The 18,931-nt window shown below is 47.5% G+C and overlaps 2 protein-coding genes across 2 annotated transcripts; one reads left to right on the top strand and one right to left on the bottom strand.

Moving 5' to 3' along the window:
- Positions 1–220: 220 nt before the first annotated feature.
- LOC134537893 (tigger transposable element-derived protein 6-like) lies at positions 221–3,273 on the bottom strand. Its single transcript, XM_063378816.1, has 2 exons — positions 2,645–3,273; positions 221–2,367 (listed from the first exon to the last, which is right to left on the bottom strand). The coding sequence occupies exon 2, from the start codon at positions 2,352–2,354 to the stop codon at positions 375–377; it is 1,980 nt and encodes a 659-aa protein (XP_063234886.1). The 5' UTR covers positions 2,355–2,367; positions 2,645–3,273; the 3' UTR covers positions 221–374.
- Positions 3,274–7,637: 4,364 nt separating this feature from the next.
- LOC134537892 (uncharacterized) lies at positions 7,638–9,967 on the top strand. Its single transcript, XM_063378815.1, has 3 exons — positions 7,638–7,819; positions 7,912–8,104; positions 8,218–9,967. The coding sequence occupies exons 1-3, from the start codon at positions 7,647–7,649 to the stop codon at positions 8,926–8,928; spliced, it is 1,077 nt and encodes a 358-aa protein (XP_063234885.1). The 5' UTR covers positions 7,638–7,646; the 3' UTR covers positions 8,929–9,967.
- Positions 9,968–18,931: the final 8,964 nt, after the last annotated feature.

The raw sequence follows: 18,931 nt of genomic DNA, 5'->3' as shown, positions 1-18,931 counted from the left end.
TCAATACTGAATAATCCATTTTTAAGTGTGTTTAAGTAGAATTTTTGTAAGCAAGCAATTTGGTCAAAGGTACAACATGGTCTTGTACCTCTGACCAGGGGTATTTGTACCTTTGACCACCATGGACAATGGAAAAATTAGTACATCAAAACCTAATTATATTTTACAATATGCATAAATAACACAAAATATTGAAATATAATATTCACTTGCTCTCAAAAATAGCTTATATGAAGAAAGCATTAATGAAGATAACCAGCTAACCAACAATGAAAAAAAACTGCCTAGCACTCAAATTTGTTTAATAAAAAAGACAATTCATGGTAGCATGGTATTCAAGATATGAACCATTATTATCATAAGAACTTGACTATCTATGAAACATTGTAATTACATAAATTGACACCAAATAACAAATGGCATTGCTGCCGGGCTGATGTGCCTGCTTGTATTGGATTCGGGAGCTTCAAAACAATGTCATTATTGTATAAATCATACAAATTATCATCCCCCCTGACAAATTTTGCACTTCTGGGTGTTAATTTTTTCAAATATTTCACTACGAAGATGTCTTGTGATGTAACTGATACCACCTCTGCAACAAAATGCTTAACAATCTTTTTTCCACACACTTTTGCGAGAACAAAATTGCCTGCTTCAATGCTGTCTCTTTCAAATTGAGCATCTTCATTGAATTCCCTAAATTCTGAAGACATTCCATACTCGCTGTCTGATGATGGCAATTCAAATTCATTTTCAGTATCGGAATTCAAGATCTCTTGTTGGAAGGAAAGTGCTCGTTGAAATGATTTTTTATTTTTTGGTTTTGGCAACTTTTTGGCCATTCTTTTTCTAATATTCTCCTCCAGTAATTTTTTTTCTGGCGTGTCAGTCAATATGCGGAATTTTACTTTTTGCCTTTTTACATTATTTGATATTTTTCTTGGATGTGCCTTAGGATGTGGTCGTATAATTTCTGGTGACCGGATTACATGTCCAGAAGTGCAGGGAAGATTCTCATCGGGTCCATCTACATTTCGTAGATCTACAACAGAATGAGGCTCTTCAGGTGATGCAAGACTAGCTGTAGAAACAGGGGGTTGCCTCTCAGTGTCCTGTGGCATTGGTCGATCAGTGACATTAGCTGCCATGAAGTCAATATCAGTGAATATATTCTCATTGAACGGGACAATACCAGATACTTTAAATCCTTTCAAAATATTTGATGGTGTGAATGAACGAGGAAATGCTATTCCAGCCATCGCTGCTACCTCATATATTGTAACTGGTTTCCCAGCATTTCCAGGTGATATCATCCAGTTGTTCATGGCTTCGTGGTAGTAAGTCTTGAAAGGCCCAAAGACACCTCTGTCGAGAGGCTGCATCTTATGACTGGTATGTGGGTGAAAAGTCAGCAGAACAATTCCAGATTGTTTTGCCAAGTCAATAGCTGGAATATTAACATGGCTTTCGTGATTGTCCATGAGCAAGAGCACAGGTATTTCCACACTTGGTCGAACATGTTTCACAAAATGTTGCATGAATTGAACAAATATTGTTTCATTTGACCATCCCGATGGATTACCTACACCAACACTTCCACATGGAGCTCCATTCAGCATGAAAAGTTTAAAGTTCACACGAGGGAAAATGAATAATGGGGGGATACTATTTCCTGCCGCATTCACTGCAGCAATCATCGTTCCGCGCTCCCCGGAAGTCATACCACCGATTTGCTTCTTTCCTTTTGGTGCTAAAATCTTTGGTGGAACATGCACAGTTGAAATCCCTGTTTCATCACAGTTCCAGATTTCATTGGGCTCAAAATTATACCTATCAAGGACACTTCTATAGTTAGTGAAAAATTTTTCCACATTGTCCCTATTAAAAGCAGTTGCTCTGGACAAACTAGTTGCTTCTGGCTTACGCAGTGATAGTTGGTTTGCATACTTCTTTCGAAAGTCTCGTAGCCATTGCTCTCCTGCACATTTATTTACTTCCCACGAAGGGTCAACTTTCTTGTGGTTTTGAACTGCGTACTCATAGGCCAGACCACGTACCTGCTTCAATGTCAACCCGTAGTGCATATTTGCGGCATCATGCAAATACTGTACAAGAAGAAGCTCTTCTTTATCACTGAAAACTCGCTTAGGTTTCTTAGGTAAATATTTATATTGTTCATTCCCACATTCCTTAGTTTTCTTCAAGTGAAAAATCAAAGTTGGTTTCTTTAGATCAAAATGTTTTGCTGCTTCACCTATTGTCATTCTTTGCTTACGAACTAAGCTTACTGCAATTTCCAAGTCATCCTTGTTTATCTTCTTCCTTTTAATGCCTAGTTTGCTTCTAGGCATCTTATCCAGTCACCTGAAAAAATATATAAAACATTAATTGTAGAGAAACGTGGCTGCATCAGTTGTACCTTTGACCGGTCAATGGTACAATGGCCTATAGTGGTCAAAGGTACAACAGTACCTCAGTTTTGAATAAAAAAATCATGCTCATTTGGAGGTTAGGTTCACATATTTACTATGATACACATTTTTGTCTAGAATGATTACCGCACATTCTGGTATATTTAAAATTGTTCTAACATAAATAGAAATAAAATAATAACAAATAATATCATTAAAGAAATACTTACTTTTATGGATTCAAACAAAAACACAGGAGCTTCTTTCTAAATGGAAAGCAGAGCTACAATACTCCTGGTGGTGGAAGTACAGACTAAGAGTACCAAATCATGAAATTTTCCTGTATAACACATAAAAACATTGAGTGGTTAAAGGTACAACTGGTCAAAGGAACACCACCTTCCCCTACATGCAACTCCACCATCGTGTAGGTCTGCAGCACCGAGAGCCCGTTTTCCTCGAGGTGCTGACACTCGGCGCGGTGGTGGCGGTAAATCCAGCTGATGGCAGGGGTAGGCATGATCATGTAGCACAAAGAAAACAAAAATTAGCTCTCTGACTGCAGGGTTGCAGTCTAGCATTCATGTTAATTCGACCAAGCTACAAATACACAAAGAAGAATAAGAATTAATTTCCAAAGGGAATTTAGAGAGTTGGAATGTATTTCGTTGAGTCAGGGAAGCCCAAGTCCGTAGAGCAGTAATTTATTTTCAAACTCCCAAAACGGTAATGTGGTGACATCAAAACCAGTACAAATATTACCAGTACCAAAAACATAAATAAATTCTCATTACAAATTACTATGCAAAGGAGTTGAGGGGGTACATAAGGCTTACAACACATTAATAATCCTATCTCATAGTTACAAATCCTAGACTTATCGTACATGCGTACATGTGTAACAAATAATTCTGATTATATCAAACACGTAAATTTTAAACACCTAATGCAACATATTACAATTAGAAACAAGAGTCGACGCGTCAAAAACTGGGGCGCAATTCGGTGCGGCAAGAGAGACATATAACTTTGCCCCTAAAGAGCAAGAAAAGAACAGACAGGAAACGAGTGGCCTTGCAAACCACAGGCAAATGGCAGGCCGATCGGAAAGGCACCAGAAGTTATAACCCATTTACAACCAGAACATATGGCTCATTATTTTTAACAACTTAGGGGCTTTATAATCAATGTCAAGAATGGTGCTGCCATATCGTGCAAGTTATTAAGCTTCCCGTAAACAAATATTCGACTTCGCCGATACTGACCTCATACATACTCACCTGATACAGACACCTCTCCGACCTCTACCGAACAACCCGAGACCAGGCCCGACATGGCCTTATATATCATCCAAATAGAGAGGCCGCAAGTGCAATGGAGGGAGACCGCAAAAGGGGTGGAAGATGAAGGTGGAGGAGAATGCTAAGCCAGAGTGGCAGGGTAGAGAAGGAATAGATAAGGGGAGGAAATCGTTAGGCCACGCGGGAGCGACAAAAAAAGATCATGCTTCAATATATATGTGTGTGTATATATATTGTTGCTGTCCCTCCAAAGGCCATAAAGCCCGGCCTGCACCCGCCAGTATTAAACCCCGCTCAAGGAAGACACCCCTTGCACATTTCACGTGAGTCAAGAGAGCCACCGATGCTCGTAAGTGCCTACCGAGATACGTCCATATGCCAACACCACCAAAGAGTTCTCACGCATCATAAATTGCTGTGATTAATTAAGTGATTTTTAATCAGCAGAACAACACTTAATAGTGAAAGTGCGTCGTAGAGGTGCAGTGGTTTCCCCCGTGGGAAACCGCAATTAATAACCGTCCGAAACGTCACTTGCGGCCTTCTGCCAATAATTAACCACAGTGTTAACCAAAATAATTTACCTCCCTGTTTTTACTTGCAAATAGCCACTGGAGTAGTCAACAAGTGACAGTCTCCAGCTTGACTTTTTATATTCAAATATAATTAATCTACATTTTGTTATGTATTATTATAGGCCTTCCGCCAACTAATTCAGACAGATGTCATTAAGATACGAGTGTTCTATTGACGTCGACCCAAGTGTCTCCCCGGCTCCTTCAGGCCGTTATGCCTCGCCAGCGCCATCTCTTGCGTGTGTAGTGCGACGCAAGTGAAGGTGACGTGCGATATTTTGTTTCTATACAGGATTTTACATATTATTTTATTGTAAATATATTTTTGTTTTACATTTTTTGTATATATTTTGCTTATATTTTATTATAATGAATTTTGTATTGCAGGGTTATGTATTCGTGTAAGCTTTATTTGTTCACCGGGCGCCAAGGCCGTGGCTTCCGCTTGTGACCAATCAGAGTGTTCCGCGGGCTCGCGGAGAGAGGGGAGACGCGGGCACTCGGGCGCGCCAGGGGAGTGGGAGTCAGTCGTCGCCAGGACTCGGGGGACAGCGGTAATGTGAGTGTCATCGCTCCGCGCTAGTGGCAAAAAGTCGTGGACCCGGCACGAGAGACAACGGACGTGTTGTCGACGTCGCTCCGGGACGGTGAGATTGAGCGGGCGCGGTATTTGCAGTAGCTCTTAACTTTGCCGTGTGGAAGCGTTTTCAGTCTTGCAATCGAGTTTGTTACTTTGTCATTCTGTCGCGTGCTCTCATCTTGTCATTTTGTCTCACTTGTGTTCTTCTACTAGTTTTTGCGAGTCGCGGTTTATTTTGCAAATTGGACATTCGCAGTCGTATGTTCTGTGCTTTTTACTTTTTTCCCCAGTCATTGTGGTGTTCAGTCGGACAGACATACTATTGCGCGTGAGTCATAGAGAATTCTATTTCTTATAGTGTGGGTAATACTCGTCACGGGCGGGATGTCCCGTATTTTCATTACCATATTAGTGTGCGGAACCGGGCTTCGTCCCATATAGAAATAGTCACAGGCGGAAACGCGGCAGCCCCATGTAAAGTGTTCATGGTCTTGAGTATAAAGGACCAGCAAACTTTATTCGAGTTGTTCTCATTTCAATTCTGGAGACTAAGTCCCTCGGCCACGCGGCCCAGACCCCCCAATAGCAGCATTTTCAGGGACTAGTCGACCATCCTACGACACTATAAATAATAAAGACAAATTATGCTTATAAAATTGGAATAACGGCATATTAGAAAGTTTGGCACGTCATGACGCTTCCTCCCCTCCCAAGCCGGCACAAAGCAGTACCTAGTAGAGTTTTACTCATGGGCCAGGATGGACGTGTGATCCCGCAGGGGGACTTCAAAATTTTGTGCTTCTGATTCTTCATTCTGGTAACTATTATAATTCACTAAAACCTTTTTCCTCCTTTCTCTCTCCACGTGCCCCATGTCTTTTTATGGTGCAGGGCTTATCCGGGCCAATTTAATTTTTGCTCATCGCAGAACATAGGTTCGCGACGTAGTCATATTACGGTCCGGGCTGACTCCCGCGAACAGATATTCATGTAATTCGTCGAGCATACGCCTGCCGACTGCAATCTTAAAGACTTCGCCATTTAATATTATCGTCGTGGTCCTGCGACTCACACAGGTGAGCCCGGATACTGTTAAGGGTCAGTGCTTATTAGAAGTAGGGACTCCCTCCCACCATCAACAGCCATCGATCCTAGTAGAACGCACAGGGGCAAAAACTCACGACCACCTTGGTTATCCTCAAATTAACCTGGCGCCCACCGGAGATTTCCTTTAGAGCCACTAAAAACCACCAGGACCACCCCGGGTCTCGATCCCAAGACTGTAGGTGACGACATTTGGCGCCCCTTGTGTGTAGCAAAAACTGGAAAATTTCAACAGTTTCCAAAAAATTTCTACTAGTGGACCAAACTAGTGCCACCGGAGTTCAGTGGAATTGCGCACAAATACCGTACCACATTCCTGCAGCATTGTGAAGCAAGACTGGCGAGATCCGGGATACCCAATGATGAATTGGTGGAATGCACCAGCGAGAAGCTGAAAGGCACAGCCTGCCAATGGTGGAACTTGTAGGGGCAATTCAGCATGCCCTGGGAGGCCTTCACAGCCACATTCGTATGCAGCTTCGATACTGATCAAGCCATTGTGCAGTGTACATCCATGTTATACATCGAACGACAACGGGACGGCGAGCCAGTCGAGCAATTCATCGCACAGAAAATGTAACTCTTCAGGCGAGTGTCGCCCGGCAGGGAGCCAACACACACACTGACTACTGTGACAGCCCTATTACGCAGGAACTACAACCTTTCTTGAGGTGCCAGCGGCCCGAATCCATTGAAGACTACGTTCAACAGGCCGTAGACACCGAGCGCAACATGCAGGGGCTATGGCACCGGATTATGCCGAGTACCGACAGGGGGTGAATTAATTTCACAGCGAGTCGAGGTCCGCCCCTAGCGAACCTACCGGAGAGGGCCGATGGACAACAACAACTGCTCACACGGCGATGTTCCATTGAGGAGGCACCTACGCCCAACGGAAGAGATGCGCGGGAAAGCCACGATGGCCCACCAAGACAGACCGACGCATCACTACCCCTATGTCAATGAGGTTGCCCACCTGGAAAGTGCCACTAGCACGTCGACTGCCCCCTACCACCACCATAGTGGCAGTCACCAACCACCCCCCCAGGAAACGGACCCCCGGGGGAGCGGAACTAAGTGACCCACCCCCGACAATTGATACGGTGATTTCAAAAACGACCCAAATCCAGTATTTCACCAAAATCGTTTTATCATTGCAAGTTGTAGTATGAAATGTGCCGCATGCAGTGGTGTTATAAGCTACCCAACTTTCTATATTTTTGCTGCATTAAATGCCATCTGAAAACCATAGTGATGACAAGACAATCCCAAGTCCTGGACTTGGGAGGTTCTTGAAATAACTATACGAATGACCAGATGCACTTTGTACAATATGCAGTAGGGCTGAGAAAAATATGGATATTTATATTTTAATGTATGAAACACCCTCAAAATTCAGCACAAGGTATTTTGGGAATTAGCTGAGTGAGGTGAAAGTAACTAATAAATTTTATTATTGCAGTTACATAAATTATTGGTATTTTATCCAAAAAATTGTTATAATGTTAATTAATTTGCTTATATTTTATCTTTTGGAATTAGATGCAGTTCCAAAGAGAATATAAATGTCATGTGGATAATAAGGTTGGTAACGAAAAACTGTGAAATACATGTGGGCGAAATACATTTTTTTTTCACATAATAGTCTATGAAAATTATTGTTTGTCCCAACATGGCTGACCACGAAACCGAAACTGATGATGGTAGTACGTTTAAAGTTAAAAGGAAACGAAATGAGAATGCATGGGCAAAAAATGTACGTAAACGTTTAAGAAGAGAAGGTAAACCATATATTAATGAAAGTGGTAAAGGGATAAAGGCCCGTAAAACAGGAACTTCGTGCAGGTATGTACCTACATTTTGTTTTCACAGATTATGCTGTGTTTTATTTTTTATTGTACTTTACTGTGTTACGTGAAATTGGTTATTTATTTAAGGTGTAAACGAGGCTGTCTTACAAAATATTCTGATGAAGCAAAAGAGTTGCTGATAACTAACCTTAACAATCTAACCTGCAAAGATGCCCAAGATTCTTATTTGTATGGACTTCTGCGCGAAAAGGTTATTGACAGAAGACGACCACGAAAAGGAGAGAAGTCCCTGCAGCGTGAAAAACAGTATATATACACTGTGAGTATAATGTATATTAATAAAATAATACTGAAACTTTAAAGATGTGTTTTTAATTTTGAATAATATGTTTGGCTATTCTCATAGCGCCTTTTACATTTATTATGTTTTAGGTTGTACTTGGTGAACAAGAAACTGTTGTATGCCGTGAAGGATTTGCCAGCTTGTTTGGAATAGGTGTTCGGCGAGTGAGGCGGTTAACAGAACTTCATAGCGCCGGTGTGTCACCAAAAGACAACAGAGGATGTCACAACAACAGACCAAGGGCGAAATTGGAAGACATTAAAGAAATGATTGATGCTCACATACGTTCCTTTCCATATTGTGTTCAGCATTATGGGTCACGAGCGAAGCAAAGGTATTTGCGTTCTGATTTAGATGTTATGCAAATGTATGTACTGTTCCTTGAAAAACATTACCCTGAAACATACTTGCAAGTAAAAGGTGGGGCAGATCCTAAGCATGTAAAGTGTACAGTGAAATATGAGTATTTTCTTCGCTACTATCAGGAACATTTTAATTATCAATTTGGCAGACCACGGTCGGATTTATGTGCTTTCTGTGAAGAGTATCGTGTCAAAATTTGCGCTGAAAAAAATGGAGTGGTTCGAAAACAAATGCAACAGACTCTGAAACTTCACAAAGCAAAAGCAAGGAAATTTAGAACATCTATGAAAGATGCAAGTGGGTATGTTCAGGGCAATGAAAATGCACAGGCAATCTGTTTTGATTTTCAGCAGAATATTCCCTTCCCCCATCTTCAGGTTAGCGATGTTTTCTACAAGAGGCAACTGTGGCTTCACAACTTTGCTGTTACAAATTGAGAACTGGCAAAAGTGTAATGTTCACATGGCCAGAAACGAAAGGTAAAAAAGGTGCAAACGAAGTTATTTCCTGTCTAAATATATACATAAAAATGTACCTTCCAGAAAATTGTAAAGAGCTGTTTGTGTTTTCTGATGGTTGTATTGGTCAGAACCACAACAGAACCATGATGCATTATTTTTTCACTCAAGTCTATGTGCACAGATTTGTAAACGTTACTCAGATGTTCCCAGTCCGAGGCCATTCATTTTTGCCATGTGATCAACATCTTGATGTTATTGAAAAAATGAAAAGAAGAGTGGAGACTATGGAGATGTACGAAGGATGGGTAGAACTGATAAAGAAAAAAATCCTTGTGCGTTCCTTAGAAACAGAGCACATCATTGATTTCCAAGGGGGCTTCAAGAAGTACTTCAAATCCAGCATTATGAAAAACAACGAGCGATTTTGCGTTACCAAGTACAAACTGTTCAAGTTTGATAGGTGCCATATCAATGATGTTTGTGTCGATAAAACAATGGGTGGAATGATGCCAGAATTCTTTCGCATCTTAAAACCCAATGTTAAGCCAAATATCCCTGAATGTAAAGCTTACAGCACACAACTCCCAGTTCAACAAAAGAAATTGATGATGTCAGGTCTTTGTTAAAGTATTTACAACCGGATGCGGTGAGCTTTATTAACTCGCTAGTTGGATCTGATGAGTTGTGTAATGAGGACGGAGACTATGAAGACATTACAGAAAATGTATGAAAGAACATTGTTTACATGACAGCTATGCTATGTGTGTAGTGGGTATATTTTTGAAAAATGATTTATTTCTTTGCTTATGATATAAAAGTATGTACTTTTTATTCATTCCTGTATTACTACAAAGGTTTCTTTCAATATACATTAATTATTAAACAGAGTAAATCATGATTTTGTAAAAAAATAAACCCTAACAAATTCGGTGATTTCAATAACATCCCAAGTCCATCTACTTTGGTCACCGATTGATGGTTTCACAGGGGACTAAGAAACTCTTTTATTGTATGAATACAGACCAAATGTATGACTACTCAAAGATGTGATACCATTTTTGCTTGCAACAACTAGTTTTTAAATGAATTAGTTTTTTGCTTCTCCTGAAAAATTTTAGTTTCTGGACTTGGAACGTTTTTTAAATCACCATATCAATTGCAACTCGAGACATGCAGGACCAGCACGGCACCACGCCCATCTTAAACCAACTGTCCTGCTCCCAGGATGGTCTGATACGCATCCCAGTGGCAGTGGAAGGGAAGCCTGCAGCTGCCCTGGTGGACCAGGCACGAGCCACGAGTTCGTGTCCCCGAGCCAGGTGCCGCCCGGCGCGCTTCGACCACACCAGGCCGAGCTACGGTTGGCAACCAGCACCCAACCAGGCAAGACAGTGGGACAGGCGGATCTTAAGGTAAGCCTTCGGGACCTATCAACAGCCCTTGTTGTCGAAGACTTACACAAAGAGATTGTATTGGGTCATCCCTGGTTAGCTGAGCATGATGCAGTGCTAGAGATGAGACCTGCGCGAGTTCACATAGGCACCCAGGAACATTTCACCGTGTACGCGACCAGTACCACACCCATGGTTCCCGCAAAACACTGTTAACCTTAGAATAATTGTGCCATGACGTACCACTTATGTTTCAGGATAGGGTGAACCATGTGCTAGCAGAGAGGAAGGACGTGTCGCAAACGCTGACCCCCTCAAACGCACCACAGTGGTGGAACACCACATACCCACCCTTCATTACAACCCTGTTGTCGAGACACCTAGAGGCTACAGCTTCCGGGAACAGCGCGGCATTAAGGAGCAAGTGTCAGAAATGATAAGGGACGTATTAGTAGAACCATCTAACAGCCACTACAATGCGTGTGTCGTGTTAGCTCCTAAAAATGATGGCTCCCTACGCTTTTGCGTGGTTTTCGCCCGCTGAACGCAATTACGGTCAGTTCCCCCCCACCATAGATCAGTGTCGTAGCTGCTGTAACGGGGCTAGGCCAAGCCAGGGTATTCAGCACCCTTGACTTGAAAGCCAACTATTGGCAACTTAGTGCCCATACGTTCTGAGGACAGAGAAACGACCGCCTTCACGATCACGGACAGGTGTATATTTCAGTTTAGGGCCATGCCATTCGGCCTGAAATTCGCCCCCGCCACTTTTCAGGAGATGATGACGAGGGTACTGGAAGGTTATGTGGATCAATTCGCTATCACCTACCTGAACGATGTAATAGTCTTCTCGGTAAACGTGGGAGGACCACGTCCGACACTTGGCATTAGTACTAAAGCGCTTAGCAACACACCACCTGATGGCCACTCACCACAAGTGCCACATTGGGACGCAGGAGGTACAGTTCCTGGGCCACATTGTGAGCACCGAGGGTAACTGCCCGCGGCCCGGCCACCTGCAAAAGATCGCGGAGGCAGAGTTACCGCGGACCCTAAAGCAACTACAATGTTTACTCGGCCTCGTGAATTGGCTCAGGTGCTACATTCCTGAGTTCTCTCGAACAATAGTGCTGCTAACTGACCTCCTGTCACCGCAATCTCGGTACCACTTAAACAACACGGCCCAACACTCGTTTGACGAAATCAAAAACGCGTCACACGATGCCACACGCTGGCACGAGTGAACCCCGAGACCACCTGTACCAGAAAACTGACGAAAGCGCCCTCGGGTGGGAGCGGTACTGTTCCACGTCAACCCGAACGGTGACAAGAAAGTAGTGGACTACTCTAGTGCCAAGTTCAGTCCGGTCGAATGCCAGTACTGTAGCAATGAGCAAGAGTGCCTACGCTTCAGAGCTCAGGAGACGTCGTGGTACTCCGACCACGCCGTCAACAAGCAACATCCGGAGACCACGACGTATGGAGCATGCGAGACGGGACAGTGATGACCCAGACACCCGGAGGCCATCACGACTGGAGAATCTACGTACCACCTGAGGCTCGGGAAGCGACCTTACGGTTCTTCCACAACCACGACCTCGCGGACCATCCAGGGATAGACCAGATGCGACGAGCTGTAGGCCAGTACTACTACTGGCTCGGCATCACCCACGACGTGCGAGAATAAGTTCGGGAGTGCGAAACCTGTCATGTGAGAAGGCACGGAGATGAGACGGCGAAGATCAGAAGCAACCACGGGAGCCCACTACCGCGTTCCAGACCATCGCATTGGACGTAATGGGCCCGTACCCTCGTACAACCCGCTGCAAATGTTTTCTAGTGGTAACCACGGACCTATTCACGAGGGGGACAGAGGCATACCCGTGTAGATACGTAAGAACAGCCACCATCACCGAGATCCTGTCTAGCGAGTTCCTTCCGCGCTGGGGCTACCTACAGTCCATCCTCACGGACAACGGCAGCCTATTCCTGGGGTGCTAGTGGAAAGTCTGATACAAGGACCAGCGCATCGAACACCACACTACTTCTGCCTACCATCCGAGGGCGAACCCCACCGAACGGCGTAACCAGGAGCCGAAGGCCCAATCGTGCATACATCTCGGTGGGGATCAGACTTAATGGGACCTGCACGTGGCAGACGCACGGTTTTGTATCCGATGCTGGACGAATTCCGCAACCAGGATGACACCAGCTGAGATGGTGCAGTGGCACAACCTGCCACTACCAGGCGAGTGGGCCACTCACGAGGTCCCACACCCCACAGAAAGCACAGAGGAGCGCAATCAGTGCCGCACAAATAACCAGGAGGACACCCGGTGCCTCAAAAGGGCCTATGCCGAGGAGATAACCCCTGTGACGTGGCACCTGCTGCCGACTGTGCAGGCCGGGGACCAAGTGTTCGCGTGGGTAAACCTGCTATCAGCTGCACCCCGCAACAACTGTGCTAGTCTGGCACCGCGATGGCGAGGTCCCTACACCATGCAGCGCCGAATGGGTAAAACAACTTACCTGGTATGCCTCGGAGGGCGGAAGGTGAAGAAGGTACACCGGGACGACCTTCGACTCGCCAGTCTGCCAGGAGAAGGGCTCCCGGATGAAGAGACACCGCCCAACCCCGATGCTGACACATTGTGCGAGAAAGAGGGGGCAGAAGCATACCAGACACCCCTGCCATGACGAGGCGGACAGGGATGGCAACACCCAATCACTTTCCGAGAGATAGAAGTAACTGCGGTGGAGCCTAGTACCGACAGGACCACAAGAACCACAACAGTGGATGTACAGCCCAGAGAGGTGAGTGCGGAGGCACCCAGGGACCCGGTGGACGAAAACGAGAGCCACCACAACCCGCTTGCCAGCACCACCAACCAGAGCCACAGGCAGAATCCTAATGAGGGGACCAGACCACGCCTACGTCGTCTCCGACGCCGGCCGCAGCACTTAGGGAAATACACCCTGTAACCCAAACCAACCCGACAGCGTCTTCACTGAAGATGGTCAGTGACACTGAACATAACAGACGTCTCACACAAATTTGACAGGCTCGAGGTGGAGGAGGGCTCAAGCCCAACCCCACTTATCTCGGAACCGGAAGAGGAGGATATGACAACACCCGAGTCCCCAACACGTGGTGCATGGGGGCACCTCGCCTCGCTCGCCGATGCCACCTTCCACGTGCGCATCGATCTTCCTAGGGAGAAAACACAGAAAAGGTCATGGCGATGACCGAACCAGTCTCACCGATCCGAGGACCCATATATGGGGAGCCCACAGGAAGTTGGAGGGGGAAGATGCACAACCCACCCGGCATCCCAGAGCGAGAGAGGAGGCCTTACCAGTCCACGTCACGCAAATCAATAACAGGGGGAAAGGATCCATACATTGAGAGCCCATTGGATGGCAAGGGGGTGGAGATGCACGACCCACCCGGTATCCCGGAAGGGTAAAGGAGGCCCTACCTATCATTAACCCACCAACCAACCACAGAAGGAGAGGCTCTCACAGCTCCAAGCTACATGGGACCCTACAACCTGGAAGATCCACCCAACGGGCGCCCACGACGAGCCAAACAACTCTCGAAGTACCTGGCCGATTACGACCTGGGAAACTTCCTAAGGGGGCAGGTGGAAAACCCGAACCCTGGGGTGCTCCACGTGGGACAACCCAAGAACAAGGGGCCATGCCTACCAACCCCGATCACCACCCGGATTTACCTGTTGCTGTAGATAGAGCACACACCCTGGCCTTCAAAGGTGCCACGTGGGCGCCCCACGGCCAACCTGCCACAGCTGCAGCCGAGAAGGTGCCCACTCTGGCCTCCACAGTCACCACGACACCGCCCCTCAACCAGCCTGCCACAGTATCAACCAAGGAGGCGCGCAATCTGGCCTCCACAGGCGCCACGGCGCCGCCTCCCGTTTTTTTCCTAACCTAACTAATAACTATTTGCGAGGGGTCTGGGTAGGGAAGACTAAGTGCATCTCAGGCCGAAGCCTATACGCTCTAAGCATGCAGGTTATGAACCATGCAGGAGAGGAAGCATGCATCGTGTGCTAGGAGGGGATTGGCCAGCCATGGCAACGTTTTAGCCATGACTAACTCCCCTCACAAACGATTCTAAGTTAAAACTAGATAAGTTGGGCCCAGGTAAAACCTGCATAGACGCAGGGAAAACCCTGGGCACTGACATGCGGGATGCAAAATCTCATGCATTAATTACAAGCAGGTTGGTTACAGCAAACAGAAGGATGGTTCTGGAAGAAGAGTTGGACAGAGTAGAAAGACTACTATGCAAATGGGCGGGAGCTTGGACATTTTGTCCGCATTTGTTTGGTGCCACTGGTTGTTTCGGGGGCGGCTTTAGCCGTTTCCCACCAGGCTGCCAGCCAGCCTAGACTAAGTTAAGAAGGGGGGAAATTCGTGTGCGCTGTTGAATTTAAGCAAATGTAAAGAAACATTTAATTAACATAAAATAAACATTTAAAAATATGTTTAGTCTGTAGCTTTAATTTAATCATGCTTTTTCGCGAGCTGGTGCATCAGGCCTACACTCAGGAATGAATATAGCCTCAGGTTGACCGAAGTCGATTAGGGAAATTATCCAGTCCCTCATTGCGAGGCCCTAGCCTCAGCATATACACATTCGGACGCTACGTAGTGTGTATAAGTGTACTTTCACGAACTGGTGCATCAGACCAACACTCAGGAGTGGATATAGCCTCAGGTTGACCGAAGTTGGTTAGGGAAATTATCCAGTCCTTCATTGCGAAGCCCTAGCCTCAGCATCTATGCAATCGTAGGCTACGGTTGTGTGAAAATATTAGGGACTCTGGGTGGAGAGGAGGGTCCTTAAATTAAATATAGTTAGGTTTAATAGAAATATAACTTAAACTAAATGAAATGCCAGCATACATGCGTGTGGTGCACATTTCTTGTGTGGTACAATTGGACGCACACTTCCTTTCTCGTGAGAAGCACATAGGCAGATTTGTTTCTGCCAGTCCATAGCTATTCTTTCGTGGGCAGGCATGGGTCTGGCGCGTGTGCACCTGCCCAGGGCTAGTGGGCGACTGAGCTCCGCGCAGGAGGTGGAACTAGTTTTGTTGGAGTGGGGTCGCACGCCACGCGCTGTGATTGGCTGGCAGACTGCTCAGCCAATCAGGCGGCACTACGGCGGCCTGTGCGCCAGGAGTGACTTCCGGAGTTTATACTTCTGTTTTACTTCCGGATCGTAGTTCCCTAGTGAAGTAATATGTGGATTAAGACTATTTACGCATTTATCATAAAAAGTCTGAGTTGTGTGGATGTAAAAATCTTGCAAAGTTTCCGACCCGAATTCACGATGCAATGCTTCAACAGGGCAGTACACTGGGTTGTCAGTAGCGATGCGAAGGCATCTATTCTGAATTCGCTGTAGTTTTATTAGGTGTGTCTTTGTTGCAGTTGCCAGACAAACATCGGGCTCGTGGGTGATTCTGCATTGGCCTCATCCAGTTCGGAGATGATGGGCTACGGGTTACGGTGCACTCCGGCAGGGTCCTCGGAGTCTTCCCCTGTGACCTCCATTACCTGGTACCGGGAATGGTGAGGTCGGCCCCTTCTCCACTTGCGTGGCGTGGTGTATGTCCCCGCGGGCTTCTCTTGCCTCAGGGGGGGGGGGCTAGCTCTCAGGGGAATCCCCTTGTGGTGGGGTTGCTGCAGGACAGGGTGCCTCGCAGGGGTCATGTGGGGTGTGCGCTTCCAGTCCTCTGTCGGCGAGGTGTTCCTGCTCTTCCGGGGTGGCATCCTCAGCTGTTTCTCGCGGTCGCTCTAGTGGCGACCGTGCGTCGTAAGGAGTGTCTGGCCCATCAGCCTCGGTGCTGGGCGGTGTTTAGGCCCCTTTAAGTCGATCGTGAAGCAGGTACAGGTAGGGAGCCCATCGACAGTTGTGCTTGCATGGGTGTGGGGCAGGATCTTGTTTACTTCAGCTTGGTATGCGGGGTGGGGGAGGGCTGGGGACATTGTGGCGTACGTCAGCTAGGGTAAGTACCGTGTCCTGGTGGAGGGGCATCTGTCCTACAGCGTACACTACACATCTCTCCACCCGTCCTAGGTTGAGGCTGGGAGGTCCCACCACTAATACCGCGTCTTGCTTGACTAGCCAGGGGATTTCCAGCACCACCTCCTCGCACTAATCCTTTACTACCACTGCGGATACACAACTGTTCAACTCTTGGGTACTCACCACTATCTCGGCGTGTCCCAGTATCCACCCAGTGTTCGTAGTGGTGGCCAGGCATAGCTCGCTTCTGCCCGGGCATAACGCGCCGGCGTGCATGACAGAAGGGTGCACGAAGACGTTGCACGCTCCGGTAACGATGAGCGCAGCGCCTGGCCGTCTGTTGACCTCTACGGGAATGCCGAACAAGTTTTCTAGCGGGCGTCCCAGCTGTCCCAAGGTCGGGAGTGCTTGTCCCTCTCCGAGCGCGGGGCTGTGGGCCAATGCGGGGGGAGGGCGCCCTAATCCCGGTTCCCCCGGAAGCTGTTTCCTGGCACCGGCGGGCTGTGGTATCATGTGCGACTCCTGGCGCGGTGGTGTGGTTAGTTTTGCTGCCCAGAATCCCCGTAGCACACACTTTGCCAGTGGCGTTCGCCCCGCGGGCACCCCAAGCGACACAGAGGGACTTGTTCCCATGCCTGGCATCCCATGGCAGTCGCTCCGCTCGCCAAGATGGTGGCGCCTCCATGGCTTGTGGTCCTCTTGGTTAGTATGAGGGCGTGTCCCGTGGTGCCGTGTTCCGCCGGGCTTCCGGCAGGCAGTCACTCCCTCGTGCATTCGATGCTGGGCATCGCTTGGAGGCCCGCTTAAAGTTATGCTCTGTTTCGCGTGCATCCTGCACGTAATCTGTTATGAAACAGGCGTGGCAGCTCGTCTCTCACTAAGCCCGTGATGACGGGCAGCACCCCAGACAGGTCGGTACCGGTTAGATGCAGCGGAACAGCTGAATTTTCGTGGCTATGAATGCCCCGACTGCTTCGCCGTCCTTCTGCCGGGTTCCATAGAAGTGGGCGGAACATTCGACAAGGGGCGATCCTGTGTCGAATCGGTGGCTGAACGTGTTGGCGAATTCGCTCCAAGGCATTGCGAACCTGCCCTTTATACTCCACCAGCTCCGGGCGGTCCCTCGCAGCTGTTTGCAGACCCACTCTGTCCATTCGGACTGTTCCATCCAGCACCCGATTAGGCACGCTTCACACAGCCTTAGGAATTCCCTCGGGTCCTCATGCGGGGCTCCGGTGAACTGTGGAAGAGTCTCTCTGCTGGGTGGCAGGGCTCGTGCCAGGTCCTTCAGGGCGGGCCAATCGCATTTGGCCTCGGTCGTCTCCGGCGCGTGCGCCGCGTGGGCGGTGTGCGAGCTCCAGTCGCTGGCATGGGTGGTTGGAGGGGTGGTGTTCTCTGGTGTGATGTGGACCAGCAAGGGGGTGTTGTTCACTGGTGGTGTTCTCGCCTGCATGTGCGTCTCGGTGCTGTTGTGCCATGGTTCCAGGAGCGCTTCGGTCTTGATCCTCGGTGAGTTTCTGTCCGGCGCACATTTGCATGTCTGCCGCGTATTAGCCTTTCTTGTCAGCAGGTCTCTACCCCGTGGCCAGTAGCAGAATCTACAGGTGTTAATTTTTAGCCTGTCCGCCATCGCATCGCGCGCGCACGTGACTCTGTTGACAACCTCCGCGCGCGCACATTGAGCCATAAATTGTCATATTCTCCTGGCTCATATTTAGGCTTAGTATAATTTAAATAAATATTTTAAGTATTTTTTCTGTAGCCTTTTACAGGCTATCAAAATTTTATCCCAGTATTGTACTCTCCTACTTAATTTTGTCTCCGGCCGTTTCATCTATGGACTCCCACACCACTCAAGTCCTGATTAAGCATCGTCTCATATCTCCCCGCTCCTCTGCATGTACGCAAGTGAAATCTCGCACCCCTTCAGTGCTCTGTGCACGTCCTGCTACACACTACCTTAGATTCCTTCAGCCCTCTTAGGCACACCCGTAGCTCAAGCTACAGTTGACCGAAGCAACTTAGGTCAGGTTCGCCGGCACATGTTACGGTCGGTCTCGACACGCCTCGGGAGTCCTGTAGTCATCCTTTCCCACTACGCAGCACTACCCCCCCCTTCTCTTTTCCCATCTATCCATTCCAGATCCTTTCATCTGGATAAACTCCCTCCCTGTCTCTATAACAGACCCCAGGCTGGCGAAGGGACAGCTTGCGCCATCTCCGAGTGGCATGGCGAACTAAATTATTTTCTCTTAGGCATCGGAGCGAGCGCTCTGGTGGCCGCGACCGTACTTAATCTAAGTTCCTTTCCTCCCAGACAGAGCTCGCACCAAGAGGGCTCCATATGGTAAAAGCTTTTGCTAGTAACCCCCTCCCCCCCCCCCCCCGCCCAAGGGACTCTTGCGTACCAACACAGAGTCAGTTCCTCATGTCCCCAACAGAGCGCTCTGCTTGCACCTATGAGGCCGCTTTAAGTTAGGCAATTAGTCCTCTTCAAATCTTCTTTGTTGGAGGGCAGAGTGAGTAC

The sequence above is a fragment of the Bacillus rossius genome, chromosome 12, assembly GCF_032445375.1.
Source record: "Bacillus rossius redtenbacheri isolate Brsri chromosome 12, Brsri_v3, whole genome shotgun sequence".
Taxonomy (NCBI): Eukaryota; Metazoa; Arthropoda; class Insecta; order Phasmatodea; family Bacillidae; genus Bacillus; species Bacillus rossius.
The sequence above is the reverse complement of the archived record's forward strand: the minus strand, read 5'-3'. Positions and strand labels throughout refer to the sequence as shown.